This window comes from Oncorhynchus kisutch, linkage group LG6 (assembly GCF_002021735.2).
Source record: "Oncorhynchus kisutch isolate 150728-3 linkage group LG6, Okis_V2, whole genome shotgun sequence".
NCBI classification, from domain to species: domain Eukaryota; kingdom Metazoa; phylum Chordata; class Actinopteri; order Salmoniformes; family Salmonidae; genus Oncorhynchus; species Oncorhynchus kisutch.
The window spans coordinates 79,294,577-79,311,672 of record NC_034179.2 but is presented as its reverse complement, the minus strand read 5'-3'; the positions used below and the strand labels follow the sequence as shown (position 1 = coordinate 79,311,672).

At 41.6% G+C, this 17,096-nt stretch overlaps 1 protein-coding gene across 2 annotated transcripts; it reads left to right on the top strand.

Moving 5' to 3' along the window:
* Positions 1 to 362: 362 nt before the first annotated feature.
* Positions 363 to 16,742, top strand: LOC109898682 (UBA-like domain-containing protein 2). 2 transcript variants are annotated; one of them, XM_020493760.2, is made up of 3 exons: positions 363 to 652; positions 7,115 to 7,171; positions 13,492 to 16,742. In XM_020493760.2, exons 1-3 carry the CDS (start codon positions 533 to 535, stop codon positions 13,855 to 13,857), a joined length of 543 nt encoding a protein of 180 aa, XP_020349349.1. In that variant the 5' UTR covers positions 363 to 532; the 3' UTR covers positions 13,858 to 16,742. The 2 variants fall into 2 exon arrangements, with proteins under 2 accessions (XP_020349349.1, XP_031683654.1); XM_031827794.1 differs by lacking the exon at positions 363 to 652 and adding an exon at positions 6,470 to 6,568.
* The last annotated feature ends 354 nt before the right edge of the window (positions 16,743 to 17,096 follow it).

The following is a 17,096-nucleotide window of genomic DNA, read 5'->3' as shown; positions in this document are numbered from 1 at the left end:
CAAATGTACAGCATTTGAAACGTGCCTATATTGTAACCAGTACAATATGTCTCTGACTGTTTGGTGTGGCACAAAGACAGCCATCATAACGTTGCTCTAAATATTTACAATAGAAATACCAATCCTGGACCTTTTCAATACGTTATCTCTAAATTGACCAATTATTGAACGACCCTCATATACCTTCTTATAGAAATAAGCCAATAGGTGTGATTTACTCATCCTCTGGTATCCAATCCATGAATATATGTACCCTGCAATTACCTTACTCCAACGGCATGCTGGCTCGCGTGATAGCCAATGGTGTACCAGCCCGTACAATCTTGCTGACTTGTTTATCCAATCAGCTGTTGTGCTTGGCTTTGTTGTTGGTGATGACATGGACATATTTGTTGTTACTGGAAGGCGAGGGTAGAGCGTGGTAAGGAGGGTCAGGTTTGAGCGATTGAATTCGAAATTTTGAAGAAAAAAACGAGGCTTTGTTTTCCTAGGTTTCAACGATAAAATAACTGAGGTGGGGTGAAGAGCGGTTATGTCGGTGAATATGGACGAACTTAGGCATCAAGTGATGATCAACCAGTTTGTTTTGACTGCTGGTTGTGCTGCTGATCAAGCGAAGCAGCTTCTTCAAGCGGCTCACTGGCAATTCGAGGTATGCGATGTGTGTGTTTATATGTTGGTTTCATAGCGATGCGTCTAACTAGCCACTTTAGCTAGCTAACAAAGGCAAAGAAGGAGAAGTTCTCCGAAATTAGAGAATGGCGATTTTTTTTTTTTACAACCATGTAAGTAAACCCAGTCATTCAACCATGCTTTTACGATGGATAATCCGCAAGACCTGGGCTAACATTAGGAAATGCGGTGTTTGCCAATCGAATTGGCTGTTCACACCAGTTAACTAGATGGGAAATTGATGCTGCTAACGTTATTGTTTTGATATCTATATTTGTTACGTTGGTTATTTTAAGTTAGGTTTTTCATTTTCAATATTCATATTCAATATACATTTGCATTATCTAACTAGCCATGGTTGCAGTTGATAGTAGTGTGATCTGATTTCTTTCAATGCCATATGAACATAATCCATCTCGAATGTCTAATTTAGATAGATACAGTAATAGTGCAACCGGCTTTTGATAACTAACTAACTGGCCATCCAGAGAGCGAAGAAAATACCTGGTTGAGGTTTTTGAATCCATAAGGTTAACTTTGTTTACATTCTTGACCTGACACCACCAAACACGCAGAGGCTCTTCCTGTCCAGACCCCATTGTTGTAGTAAGTAAAAGGTGTCTCAAACGTTGCCTTTGTTTTTTGAATATTGCCACTGCTCTGAAAATGTGTAGGCTATTTAGTGTAATAGCATGTATGTTACATAGCTAGCACACACAGCAATTCATACCTCATTCCCAACTGGTATGACTTATGGCCAGTCAATACACACTTCCAATTTTGGAACAAGCTGGTACTAGTTATTACTTTCCATATTTGGCAGCGTAAGAGTAAGTGCACCAATAAACACACTCACAACACACATTTAAAGACATTGTGTTTATGATTGCTTGTTGAACAAGGTTAGGGAAAGGTGACACAGCGGACCTCCTGGATTGACCGTACTCTTGTCCAGGAGTATTCATAGGGGATATCTATCTTTAGGCAGATTACGGTGCCTTAATCTTCCAGTTGTTCATATCCAGTACTCATAGTCCTGGCTCAGAGATGCACACCGTATGAACAGGCGTTTCTTCTAAGCTGACACACAGCGTGACCCTTTTCAATCATAGTTTCAGCCAGAGCAGCAAGGTGGAATTGTAATTTGAATGAGCGTAATAGTAACTTACCTTTTTAGTGAATACATAATTCACTACATGATATGAAAGAAAAATCCAGTTCATGTTGAAGCACACCCTAGAGTAATGTATAATGAAAAGTATGCAGGGCCACTGGTTTGAAATATTCAACAGGGCCCTACGTATGGACAACAGAGAGATGCTGAGAAGATCTGAGGCTTCAGGCCTCTGCTTTCAGATGGTTTCCCAAACACACCTCCGCTCTGTCTAATGGCCAAGCTTTTGTTAGTGCTTACGCGCAGGCAGAAGTGTCAGGGCCAGGTGGTTTGAAGGGGCTGAGGAGTCTGCTCAGCTCCTCCCAAGCTTCTGAGAGCAGAGTCAGCCTGTAGCTTGATTGGAGCAGATGCATTGCAGAGACAACTTAGCCTCCTCTGTGCAACCTGTCCGGCTCAAGGTCAAAGGGCTAGTTGCCGATGGCTGGGCTGAGCTCTCCCAGATGCTGTTGGCTAAGGAGTGGAGGGTCAAAACATTAGGAACACCTGCTCGTTCCATGACAGACTGACCAGGTAAAAGCTATGATCCCTTATTAATGTTACTTGTTAAATCCACTTCAATCAGTGTAGATTAAGTGGAGGATACAGGTTAAAGAAGGATTTTTAAGCCTTGAGACAATTGAGACATTGTGCAAGTGTGCCATTCAGAGGGTGAATGGGCCAGACAAAATATTTAAGTGCCTTTGAATGGGGTATGGTAGTAGGTGCCAGGCGCACCGGTTTGAGTGTGTCACAAACTGCAATGCTGCTGGGTTTTTCATCCTCAACAGTTTTCCGTGTGTATCAAGAATGGTCCACCATCCAAAGGACATCCAGCTAACTGGACACAACTGTAGGAAGCATTGGAGTCAACATGGACCAGCATCCCTGTGGAATGCTTTCGACACCTTGTAGAGTCCATGCCCCAATGAATTGAGGCTATTCTGAGGGAAAAGGGTGTGCAACTCAATATTAGGAAGATGTTCCTAATGTTTAGTGCTCTCTGTGTATATATTGTGTATACATATTGTATATATTGTATGTGTATATGTAGAGTCTCTCTATATAAAATATTTATGTATAATACAATCTCAAAATGTTAGCCTTTATTGGTTAATTGATTGTCTTTGTGGCTAGTCATCTTTCTATGATGTCAGTATAATGTCCCTCTCACGGGCTGCTCCTGGCTACAGAGCAGGCTGTGTCGTCATGTCTACTCATGGCTCCTGGCTGCAGAGCAGGCTGTGTCGTCGTGTCTACTCCTGGCTACAGAGCAGGCTTTGTCGTCGTGTCTGCTCATGGCTCCTGGCTGCAGAGCAGGCTGTGTCGTCATGTCTACTCATGGCTCCTGGCTACAGAGCAGGCTGTGTCGTCGTGTCTACTCATGGCTCCTGGCTACAGAGCAGGCTGTGTCTCTCACTCCCTCAGAGCACAGCCCCCACTCAGCCTCATTATCCCTGCTACTACACCATTATTAATGTACTTCTTTCTTCTGCACTCTTCCGTATCACCCTAAGTATTATTTTTGTGTTCACCTATATTTATCCTATTTCAGGCTGTTTTTTAAATATGTTTTTGTTATTGTTTGCTGTGCCCTCATTTAGACACCTGTTCAATTCTTCTGCTTTTATATAGGCCTAGTGCTAGGCTTCATTGCAGTGTTCTGTCAGTCATGTTACATAAGCAACACTGTCATGACTCCTCTCTGCTCCATTGCTAGGTTCTCTGCTCCGTCAGGTAATGGATGCTCTCACTTAAAGCCCATGAGTAGTACTGAAACCTTTATGCCGACGCTTTTAGATATGGTGTTGCACTGTGTTTGTAACCTACATTATTTGTGTGTGAAACGGAACTGTTGTTGATGGTCTTGGATGTACACAGAAACACTCTTAACATAAATAGACAAAGAACAGTGTGATCCCAGCAGCCTGGTAGACAATGGCAGTGCAGCACATTCATGTTGATATGTGTGTCACGTTGAGCAGCAGACATTCCTGCACTACTGCTGCTGTTGTCAAACAACCACAGAGCATGGTTTGTGGGGGAGGGGTCGACTTCAGCCATGAGGGGAAACCACCCATTCATTGAAGTGTTCCCAAAGAGTCATTTTAGTAGTAGGCTGCATGCAATTATTTTAATCCAGTTACTAAGACACATTCATATGAGGCGATTTGTATACGAAGGAATGACACAGCATTTGTCAATTTTCCACCTCTTAAAAAGAACATGAATCATGGGCCAGTCAGACTACGTGAATCATAAAACCGGTATCTTGCAATAAAATCTGATAAACTACTAAGGATATGTTTTGGTATCAGTGTATTTTTGTTTCCGGACCATGGTGTCCTTACTAGGCTGGCCTTTGTGTTCACAACAGAGTGAAACAATAGAAGTAGCCTATGGACTTCCTTGTTTGTGTTTAAGGGCAGCAACTGAAAGTAGGACTACTTGTTTACATTGTGTTTCCTCATAGCCCGTCAGAGGAAGGCTGTCACAAACTAGGTTTTGTTGTGGCCTATGAATTGTCCCTGAGAATAAAGCACATACCCTATTCACGGTAGTTTATATAGCCTAAACTGTTTACATGTCACTGAGTTGTAAACACTAGTTTTAGGTAAAGGAACATTACTAGACTACTAGCGATGTTCTTTTCCGTGCTAATTATCATTTTAAACAAGCCTGTGTAGTGTGTACATTCTCACTGAGCCATTAGCCTGTCTGCCACTGCCTCTCTCCGCGTGGTTTACAAACCCTGTTTTAGACAGTGGAGGATAATAGTTTTAACCCCAGAGTCATGTGATCTACTTGTACCAACTGACCCATAGGCCGATGTTAGCAGAGGGGGGTGGGGTCAGACTCTCCACAGTGAGCGGATTGGAAGGTGAAATGTGTTACTACTGTTTTGTGGTCCGCAAACTAAAGATGGGCATGAGTACTGGAACGGACGTCAAAACTCAATATTTAACCAGAGATTATAATTGTTTTATACTGTAGAACAATTTTTTTTTTGACTCTAATGTTAGATTTGTGCATATGCATTTGCGTAACACAACAAAAAAGTAACCAAGCCAAGCATTACAAAGTTCTGCTCCCTAAATTCCCTTTACCCTCTTTGTCTCACTCACTCAGTTGTGTTCTGACCCGCTCCCTCTAGACACGCGTGATGAGTGCACAAACAAGCTCCCGTTAGGCCTACAGAAATACATGTCTATAAAAACAGATCTAACTGATGGGATACACAAGCTACATTCCTTGCCAAATGACATCAGTTTTATCACAAATTCAAAATGGACTGGTTGACTGAAGTAGGGAAATATGTGTTCCAACAATGCGCTGCAATTTTGTAATAATCGCGTCATTTTCCGCTTTAATATGCTAGTTAATATGCTAGTAATATGCGGTTGTCACTAGTTACCACAAAGTCAAAATTGACTGTACTGAACAATTCATGAAAACAACAAATTAGCTTTTTGGTCTTAAGGTTAGGCATAAGGTTAGGTTTAAAATCTGATTTTAAGAAGAGACGCTGTAGAAACAGGCATAGTTTATTTTTTATTTAACTAGGCAAGTCAGTTAAGAACAAATTATTATTTACAATGACGGCCTTACCCGGACGACGTTGTGCCAATTGTGCGCTGCCCTATGGGACTCCCAATCACGGCCGGTTGTGATACAGCCTGGAATCGAACCAAGGTCTGTAGTGACGCCTCTAGCACTGAGATGCAGTGCCTTAATTAAACTGCTGCCCCACTCGAAAGCCTGACCTAGTGGCTGTGGTAACTAGTGACGACCCCACTTTGTGAACTGCTAGTGCCATTTTAGGATTGGTTAGCCTTGGCTAAATATACCCCCCCCCCCTCCCCCCCAAACATATTTCAGATTCAGAAATATGCTAAAGCATTAGTTTGAGAAAGACCGAGCGTATTTTCACCAGCATCATTAAGCCTAGGCCTACTCACCAAACAGATGTCATGGTCATAATTCATCCCCTTGCAGTGTTCAAAGTGGAATTGTTATTCCATTTACAAAATTCCAAAGAACAGGCAGAATAAACTAGACAACAGTCTATATCCAAAAGAAAAATACATATTTTGGTTTGTAACTCTTTTAAATGATCAGATGTGCATCACTTCACACTATTCAGTTCTATTTGATTCTGTTATGTTACATTTGAGTCATTTAGCAGATGCTCTTATCCAGAGCAATTAGGCTTAAGTGTCTTGCTCATGGGTACATCAACAGATTTTTTTTGCTCACCAAGTCGTCTCGGGATTCAAACCAGCAACCTTTCGGTTACTGGCCCAAAGCTCTTAACTGCTACTATAAAATAGATGTGTCTTGACTGATAAGGGCTCGGGAAATAAAAGTCTTGTCTGCTAAATTAACAAAACAAGGCTATGCCATTGCACAGCTATAGGCTTCTACAAGAAAGTGCCACACTGTGGAGGTTACTACGTTTTGAAGATTCAAAAGTTGAAGTTCCAATATATAATACAACCAGTTGATATTACAGGTTCAGTAAATGTATCTTAATTAGCACTTGTTTTTTAATTGATTGAATATACACTGAGTGTACAAAACATTATGAACACCTGCTCTGACCAGATGAATGCTATGATCCCTAATTGATATCACCTGTTAAATCCACTTCAATCAGTGTAGATGAAGGGGAGGAGGCATGTTAAATACGTGTTTTTTAAAGCCCGGAGACAATTGAGACGGTTTGGGTCAAGAACTGCAACGCTGGTGGGTTTTTACATGTTCAACAGTTTTCTGTGTATCAAGAATGGTCTACCACCCAAAGGACATTCAGCCAACTGGACACAACTGTGGGAAGCATTGGAGACATGGGCCATCTTCCCTGTGGAACACTTTCTGCACCTTGTAGAGTCCATGCCCCGACAAATTGAGGCTGTTCTGAGGGCAAAGGGGGTGGGGGGTTGGGGGGGTCATTTGCAACTCAATATTAGAAAAGTATTCTTAATGTTTTTGTGCACTCAGTGTATATATGAGGCAATTTAGCAATTAGGATTTGTTATCTTTACTGGTTCTGATAAATTACGCTTTGTTGCGCACTGTTGGCATAGCTAACTGCACACATTTTTTCCAGTGTGGGCCTTGTGTTCTAAAAGTATTTTTTTTCCCGAATATTCAGAAAAAAATAATGCGAGTACTTGAACACTCAAAGGTCAAATGCCCACCCTACCCCAAATGGCAGTTCAAGTGCTCACAATGTTCTCACAGACAATTTCCTCTCTTCCCCTCATTCTGTCTCTCTCTCTCCCTCCACAGACAGCCTTAAGCTCCTTTTTCCAGGAGGCCAACATCCCTAGTCACCACCACCAGATGGTAAGTGCATTTTGTTCCCCTTAAAAAAGAAAAAAGGGCTTAAGGCATGTTTTACATTCTGTCAGTGTGTTCAGGGAGCTAATTTACGGAATGGCTGCAGCGTCAGTGACCAGGCCAGTCTGCTCCTCCTCTTCAGTCAGAGAGACAGAGGGACAGATTCACCAACAGGACAGGACAGCCATGGGCATAGTAGTACAGCTGTGTCTGGCAGAGTGACATCACTGGAGTTATCGCTCCTGAGTAGTAAAGTCTACATCCTGCTGTACTACTCCACGGTGCTTATTGGTTTTCAACACTGCCTTTTAGGGTAAACTTACTTAAGATATACTGCCACATGGACCGGCACCATGCTTTTTAGTGCAACATACGTTTCATATCATGAATTCTTAAACCTTACACAATATTTTGAAACCTTTTCCTTCAACATGTATTGCATGAAAATATGCATTGTTATGCCAACTCCGTATGTCAGTCACAACGAAGTAGCTGGGTCCCAATAGCTAATTTAACCGCGATGATAGCAATGGCACAAGGCTGGCCCCTGTCCTTGGCTCAAGCCAATTTACGCAATGCTATTCCCTAACGGCTATAGTGATCATGTGGTCCGTGCATGAAAACATTTCTGCTTCAACTGACCAGTAAAAGCCCTGGAGCGGCGAGCTGGAAATGTAATGTTTACCACATGGAGGCTGTGCTATGAGCATGCAGTGTTGACGTGTACACTGAACCCAGCCATCCCCTTATCATCTGTCTGTTGCTGCTCTGCTGCTACAACACTGTTTTGGTTTTCTCTCTTCTTTCCCTTCCTCTTGGGTGGGAGGAGCATGTTTGAGCTTGAGTGAGAGGAAGTGTGTGTATTATTTTCGGTGCAGCCATTACATCATACCGCTGGAGGGTGTTTGTGTGTTTGCGAGTGTGTGTGTGCATGTGTACAAGTGTGTTTGTGTGTGAGGCGGACATGTGCATGCTGGGAGGAGTGATGTAAGAGAGCTATCTGCTACAGAGGAGGAGGAAGGGCTGTTAAAGGATAGAGAGAATATGGAGAGGCAATCATCAGCAGCTGCAAGCCATCTCCATGTATTGTGGGTGTTAGTCCCCCCCCCCCCCCCCCCCCCCCCCCCCCTCTCTCTCTCTCTAGGTTGCCCTGCACTCTCCTTGGGGCCTGGGGGAACCACAGGGGAAACAGTGGGTGTGGGGAAGAAAGAGCTCCGTGTAGCAACAATAATGTACACAACACTGCCCTCAATCAAACACTATTGACTATACAGGGAGAACAAATATGTGTATATGTAAAGGACTCTTATAGCCTTAAACCTACACCGAAGGGTCACATTTCCACAACCAATTGACATCCAGGGTTGCATTGCTTGTTGTAAACATGGGGCTGGGTTTTTATTTATTTAATTAGGCCTAGTACTTGACCTGAGAAAACAAGTCATAATAAGTAAGTCCTAGAGAGGATGACAATCCTATATCAATTTAATTACATTGTTTCTTTTCATTACTCTGTACATAATGTAATTCATGGAAAGTGGGTAGTGCACTGTGGTGGTGGTAGTAGGGGTGGTGGTTGTGGTGGTAGTACTAGTGGTGGTACTCGTAGTAGTAGTTGTGGTGGTAGTCGTAATAGATGTAGTTGTGGTGGTAGTCGTCGTAGTAGTGGTGGTGGTGGTGGTGGTGGTAGTTGTAGTAGTGGTTGTGGTAGCACATGGTAGCACATGGCATTTGTCATATCACCTGTTTGTGAGCCCATGAGGGATGTAACTGTTTGTTGCTGTGGGGCAGTACAAGCTCTACCCTGCCCCTTCTGATGACAAAACAAGACCATAAATACTGTAGGAGAAGTTCTGGTTTGAGCCCATAGCCTAGCCAAATATAATGATTTACTCCTTTACTAGGACCTTCCTGTAAACTAATTAAACTGCTACCACAACTATTACCACCACTACTATTATCACGACTACTACAATCACTACTATTATTGCTACTACTACTATTATCACTACCACTACTATTATCCATACTACTACTACTACTACTATTATCCCTACTACTATTATCCCTACTAATACTACTACTACTATCCCTACTACTACTACTATCCCTACTACTACTACTACTACTACTACTACTACTATTATCACTACCACTACTATTACCATCACTACTATTATCACTACCACTACTATTATCCCTACTACTACTATTATCACTCCTGCTACTATTATCCCTACTACTACTACTACAATCACCACTATTATCCCTACTACAACTACTATTATCACTACCACTACTATTATCAATACTACTACTATTATCACTACCACTACTATTATCACTACCACTACTATTATCCCTACTACTACTACTATTATCACTACCACTACTATTACCATCACTACTATTATCCCTACCACTACTATTACCATCACTACTAGTATCCCTACTACTACTACTATTACCACTACTATTATCCATACTACAACTACTATTATCACTATCACTACTACCACTACTATTGCCATCACTACTATTATCCCTACTACAACTACTATTATCACTACCAGTACTATTATCCCTACTACAACTACTATTACCATCACTACTATTATCCCTACTACAACTACTATTATCACTACCACTATTACCATCACTACTATTATCCCTACTACTACTATTATCACTCCTGCTACTATTATCCCTACTACTACTACAATCACTACTATTATCCCTACTACAACTACTATTATCACTACCACTACTATTATCACTACCACTACTACTACTACTATTATCACTACCACTACTATTACCATCACTACTATTATCACTACCACTACTATTATCCCTACTACCACTACTATTATCCCTACCACTACTATTATCACTACTATTATCCCTTCTACAACTACTATTATCACTACCACTATTACCATCACTACTATTATCCCTACTACTACTACTATTATCACTACCACTACTATTATCCCTACTACTACTATTATCACTACTACTACTACCACTACTATTATCACTACCACTACTATTATCACTACTACCACTACTATTACCATCACTGCTATTATTCCTACTACAACTATTATCACTACCACTATTACCATCACTACTATTAACACTACTACTACTACTACTACTACTACTACTACTACTATCACTACTATTATCCCTACTACTATTAACATCACCACTATTATCACTACTATTACCACCACCACTATTATCAGTACCACTACTATTATCACCACCACTACTACTAATTTCACTATCACTACTTCTATCCCTACAACCACTATTACTATTATCACTACTATTATCACTACCACTACTACTATTATCACTACCACTACTACTATTATCCCTACTACTATTATCCCTACTACTATTATCCCTACTACTATTATCCCTACCACTACTACTATTATCACTATCACTACCACTACTACTATTATTACTACTACTATTATCCCTACCACTACTATTATTACTACTACTATTATTACTACTACAATTATCCCTACCACTACTACTATTATCCCTACTACTATTATCCCTACCACTACTACTATTATCATCCCTACCACTACTATTATCCCTACCACTACTATTATCACTACTACTACTACCACTACTATTATCACTACTACCACTACTATTACCATCACTACTATTATCCCTACTACAACTACTATTATCAGTACCACTACTATTATCACCACCACTACTACTAATTTCACTATCACTACTTTTATCCCTACAACCACTATTACTATTATCACTACTATTATCACTACCACTACTACTATTATCACTACCACTACTACTATTATCCCTACTACTATTATCACTATCACTACCACTACTACTATTATTACTGCTACTATTATCCCTACTACTACAATTATCCCTACCACTACTACTATTATGCCTACTACTATTATCCCTACCACTACTACTATTATCATCCCTACCACTACTATTATCCCTACTACTACTATTATCACTACTACCACTACTATTACCATCACTGCTATTATTCCTACTACAACTATTATCACTACCACTATTACCATCACTACTATTATCCCTCCTACTACTACTACTACTACTACTACTACTACTACTATCACTACCACTACTATTATCCCTACTACTACTACTATTAACATCACCACTATTATCACTACTATTACCACCACCACTATTATCAGTACCACTACTATTATCACCACCACTACTACTAATTTCACTATCACTACTTTTATCCCTACAACCACTATTACTATTATCACTACCACTACTACTATTATCACTACTACTATTATTACTACTACTATTATCCCTACTACTATTATCCCTACCACTACTACTATTATCACTATCACTACCACTACTACTATTATTACTACTACTATTATCCCTACTACTATTATCCCTACTACTACTACTACTACTATTATCATCCCTACCACTACTACTATTATCCCTACTACTACTACTACTACTACTACTACTACTACTACTATTATTATCCCCACTACTACTACTATTATCCCCACTACTACTACTATTATCCCCACTACTACTACTACTACTACTACTACTATTATCCCCACTACTACTACTATTATCATCCCTACCACTACTACTATTATCATCCCTACTACTATTATCATCCCTACCACTACTACTATTATCATCCCTACCACTACTACTATTATCCCCACTACTACTACTATTATCACCACTACTACTACTATTATCACTACTACTATCCCTACCACTACTATTATTATCCCTACTACTACTATTATTATCACTACTACTACTACTACTACTACTACTACTACTACTATTATCACTACTACTATTATCACTACCACTATTACTATTATCCCTACCACTAATACTATTACTAGCTGTACCACTATTGTAAACATCAAGGATGATATCGCAACATTTGAAAGTACGTGGTGTTCAAACCTCCTTGTGAATGTGTGTATGTGTTTTGTGCTGCAGATGGGGTCCAGTCCAGACCTGCCCTTCCTCTCAGCCAAACATGCTAGACAAGGCCCCAGCCCCACCCTCCCAGCACAGCACTGTAGCTAAACACTGCCCAGCATACGGTTGTCATTGTTATTGTTCTGTCTACCTACTCACTGCTTCACTAGGACCAAGCTTTATAGTAGACTTACAGCTGGATCTGGACAGTCTAAGCAGCTGTATTGCTTCTGGGTCGACTTCATTGCTTTATAGCTAAATTTGATCACTTGACTAGATAACCCATATTTGAATATCTCTCCTTTACTATTAATTTCCATAACAAACAAGTTAAATAATTCACAGCTTAAAGATGAACTCAGTCACGTCTCTCCCAAGAAAAACAGGAAACCCCCTGTATGGATCACCATCTTGGGTCCTGCAGGAGGGGCAGTTTCAGTGTGGTCAACCATCAGACCCAGACAGACTGAAACCATGCGTGTCCATCTCCTAACTGGAGCAGCTGCTGCTCACTCTGACAGACCTGTCACCTCACATCAACACTAAGACTGTGCCTCAATTCCTCACGATACTCAATACTATACTGTATGCTGCACTACACTCTGCTCCCTCCACTTTCAAAATGTCTAGTCTTAACTTGCTATGACCATGCCTGCCCCAGGCTCTAATCTGGTTTGGTGACCTAATCAATTTACCTTTTCAACTTTAGACACCTCTTTCATACTATTAGATCCACATTTCGGGTGCTTGCGTGACCCTCATGTCAGAGGGGCCGTGGCTGTGTGTTAGAAATAAAACAGCCCTGACCTCCTGCTGCAATGCTAAGAAGTCCTCCGTCCTGTAATGGCTGCTAGCCTGCTACCTGATCCCTGTTGGTGGTGGGGGTGTTTCTATCCTGAGGCACCACACTCAGTCTTACAAATTATAAAGTCATTCGTGGCCTCAGTGGGGACATCTGACATTTTGTGCAACTGCACAGCATGTTAAGCTGCCATGTTTACCACAGTGAATGGATGTAGGTGGCTGCAGGGTTTAGAAACCTTGTCGTCACAATGTTCAGCAGTTGTACTGCACACAATGCCCGAGTCTACAAGTGAACTGCCTCCCACAACAGTAACTAACTAGTCTAGGCTATTTGTTTTATGAACTCACCAATCATGCCTTCTATTGGTACATATTGTTCACAGCAGGCAGCAGCAATGGAAGCACCCCATGGGGACCAAATCATTGGGACAGAATGTTAAAATGAAGTGTTTGCATTCAACTCAATGTAAGTCACTCATTTTCATTCTGTTTTCCAGATGTGCACTCCAAGGAACACCCCAGCCACGCCGCCTAACTTCCCCGATACCATCACCATGTTCTCCAAGCTGAGGGCGTCAGACTGCTCGGGGAGCTCCGGAGGCGGAGGTCCCACCCAGGTGTCCATGGCCTGCTCCCCCCCCTCCTCCACAGCTGGCTTCGGATCCTTCTGGGCCTCATCACCCCCCAACCACCAGCCCGTCTGGCTGCCCCCCTCCTCGCCCACAGGCCACCACATGCACCACCACCAGTACCAGCACCAGCACCACCACCACATGCACCAGACCCCCATGTGGCCCCCTGTGTCCCAGCCCGGCAGCGCCCAGCAGACCCCTGTTATATCGGTCCTGCATGGCCAGAGATGAGACTCTACCCAGGTGTGGGAGGGAGGGGGCCGGGGAGGATAGTGTGGGGCTGTGCTGGGCGGAGCTATGTGCAGCCTAATGAATCTACTAGGGGGGTTGGGTGTCAGGATTAAAGGGTCTTGTTGGCCAAGGGGTAAAGACACGCTACTGTTGTTTTCCTTCCTTTCTTTCTATTTTTCTAAAATGATGACGTCCTCCTTCTTTGGAGGATGTCTGTCTCTGCTCTCTCTCTTCATCATAACTCATCAAAGCCTGGGAAGAACCGGGAGAGAACCACTAATAACAATATGAGGAAGTGGAATATAACGAAGGGGGTGGAGTCTCTAACCCCCCCCAAGGACTCTGGGAAAGGCAGTTTTCTTTGTCAATGCAAGTCGAGCCCTGGACCCAGCAGAGCACTTACTTAGGATAGGAGCCATGTGATCTGCTAAAGTGCTTGATCATTGGCTGTTTTTCAAAACTCTTCTCTCCCTTGGGGTTCAATAACGCTCCAGTGATGTGACCAGATTTCACAATAACCAGCAGACAAAATCAAAATGGGACTGCAACACAAATGATGATGGTTTTGTGTTCTCGGCTGATCTTATGGCCCAGAAAAAATGTTTTCAATATTGTTTGTGGTATGGATATCTGTATAGTACAGATCATGGAGAAACACTGTAGCCATTTTGTCAAGTTTCATGTAGCCATGTATCCCTTTTTAAAATGTCTATTTTGTAAGTACTATGTAGCTTAGTGAAACCTGACTCAGTGGCTCCACTGCATGCTGTTGTGTCTGAGAAGTGGGCTCTTCAGTATGTGTGGACTCGAAGCTTTGGTTTTAAAGTGTCTGAAAGCTGACCTTCACATCAGAAGTGTTTTAAGGAGACGTGTAAAGAAATGTTAATACTGTAATTCAGTTTGTGTTGAGACACAGCAAAGTATGCAATCATTTGATGGAAGCCTGAAGCCAGTTTAAAGGCTGATGCATTTTTATCATTGTATTTGGGAACATTTTCTACCTATGGATGTCTAAGGCACTGCATCTCAGTGCTAGAGGCGTCACTACAGACCCTGGTTTGATTCCAGGCTGTATCACAACCGGCCGTGATTGGGAGTCCCATAGGGTGGCGCACAATTGGCCCAGCATCGTTGGGGTTTGGCCACAGTATGCCGTCACTGTAAATAAGAATTTGTTCTTAACTGACTTGCCTAGTCAACTTTCTTTTGACTGATAATGTAAACTGGTTTTCAGTGACAATTATGGAAACATCTTCTGAACTCCATTGTAAATAAAGGCTCAGCAGAAACAAAGTGCAAAAACTTTGAACTCCGTAACCTGGCTGGGGACGAGATTGAGATCTCAGTTATCTGTCAACACTGAACTTAATCTGGTTTGCAAATGTTTTGACTAACATAGATGGGTGTGAGCCATCAGTAGGCTACCTCTTCAGGTTTCTATTGGGAGTGGAGGCCCACTCAGTGATTTACTACACAACCTCTAGCAGAAGATCAACTGGTCCTACCTCTGGTTAAATGGGAGAGGCCGAATGTATTCCCTGGAGAAACAGTCGGTGTCAATGGGTCAGATTAGCAGAATCTCTTCTAGTGCTCAAAACGTGTGTAATTCTTTGACTGATGATGAATTGAGTGTCTTGTCAACTATAGAATTATGAATTTAGTACGGGTTGCAAATATTTACTAAATGATTGTTCAGGCAATGTTACATATGAGATTCAGTGTACCAACGAACAATGCTTCATAACCCAGAGTCTTACTTATAGGTGAGCTCTTCATACAACAGCCCATGTCAGAACATTTGCAAATCTATCAATGGTGACAGATGGAAAGGTAGCCATTTTCACCATCATTCTCATAATTATCACAATAAAGAGGGAATAGAGAAGTCTGAACAGGTTGCAGTTGTATACAGAGGGTACTTTATCTGAAATAATGTCACATTCATTCATGCCCTCACTAAATGATGCTTTAATATTATGCCTGCCTGCCACGTCTTCACTCAGACAATCATATTCACACGATCCCTCTGGTTGAATACATGTCAAATCACATTTGTCAAGCTGTGACCTTTGTGAGGATGATTTTATAATGTACAATATGGACAGTCATGTAGCGTTGGACAGATGCCACCTGGCCAATGTGGACCCTTGTCAATGTCACCAGAAAGAAGGGACACTGCTCCACTGTGCTGCCATGTGGTCTGTTCTGGTTCTAAATCCATGGATCTTTTCAGATGGACATTAGAACCTCAACGGTGGTTCCTCTTGGTGTTCATAGCACCACCTCATTCATTAACTCATGTGTTCTATTAAGGGGAACATTTGTTGTCAACTGCATGAGTTTTGGTTGGTGATTTTCCAGTTCTGTGTTTTTAACAAGGTGGGAGTGGAGGGTGGTCCCATAATGAGTGTTTCCTGCTGTGTGGATTACTGGCTCCTCCTCCTCAGTATTGTTGTGGTAACTAACACACCCAGACACAGTAGTGTTGGGGGATTATGGTTCCTGTGGTGATGTGACCCGGTCTCCATTCTCCTGCCACAGCTTTGGAATTCATCAACATATTTTATAAGGCTCTCATGAATCTCGGTCAACAGTAGATCATTTGGTCCCCCGTGATATCTGTACAAACTGGGTGTTATGAAATGTTTGAACGTCATGTTCACCCATACAAGATGTGCAGAATGCCTGATGGAAATCCGAAAACAAGTCAAACACCAAGCAATTTGCAGTGCACTTGAGTAATTCAAGAACTTCTCATGGACCCTCATTTACATCTCTCTAATCTGGCTTTTTATATGGATATTTCTCTCCTGTACTGTGTTTATTTCCCCTGTTGAAATGTGTATTTATATGTTTAATAAAATAAGGTATGATCTGCTAAGTGTTGGAGTTGTTCTGGGGTCTTGTTTTTGCTGAGAATAATTGTTGTGCTTTTATGAAATATGGTTGCTAAGGCACATTTGAACACATCATAGCAGTAACTTTGCTTTTTGAGATATTTTCTGGAAGGGAACCCCTTCAGTAATGCTTTGACACTGCATAATACTATAGGAATCTATATATCCCTATAAGTAGTGTCTCTGTAGTACAAAGGAACAAGTAGGCCTATATACGAGAGACAATAAACACACAGCGTGGCAGTTAATTGAGGAAGGATGTGGGTAAAACTGTGTATCCAGCCCAGTTAACGTGTTAAATGTCTGAAACTGATGTGTGTCATAACAGCGTGGCTCATAAAA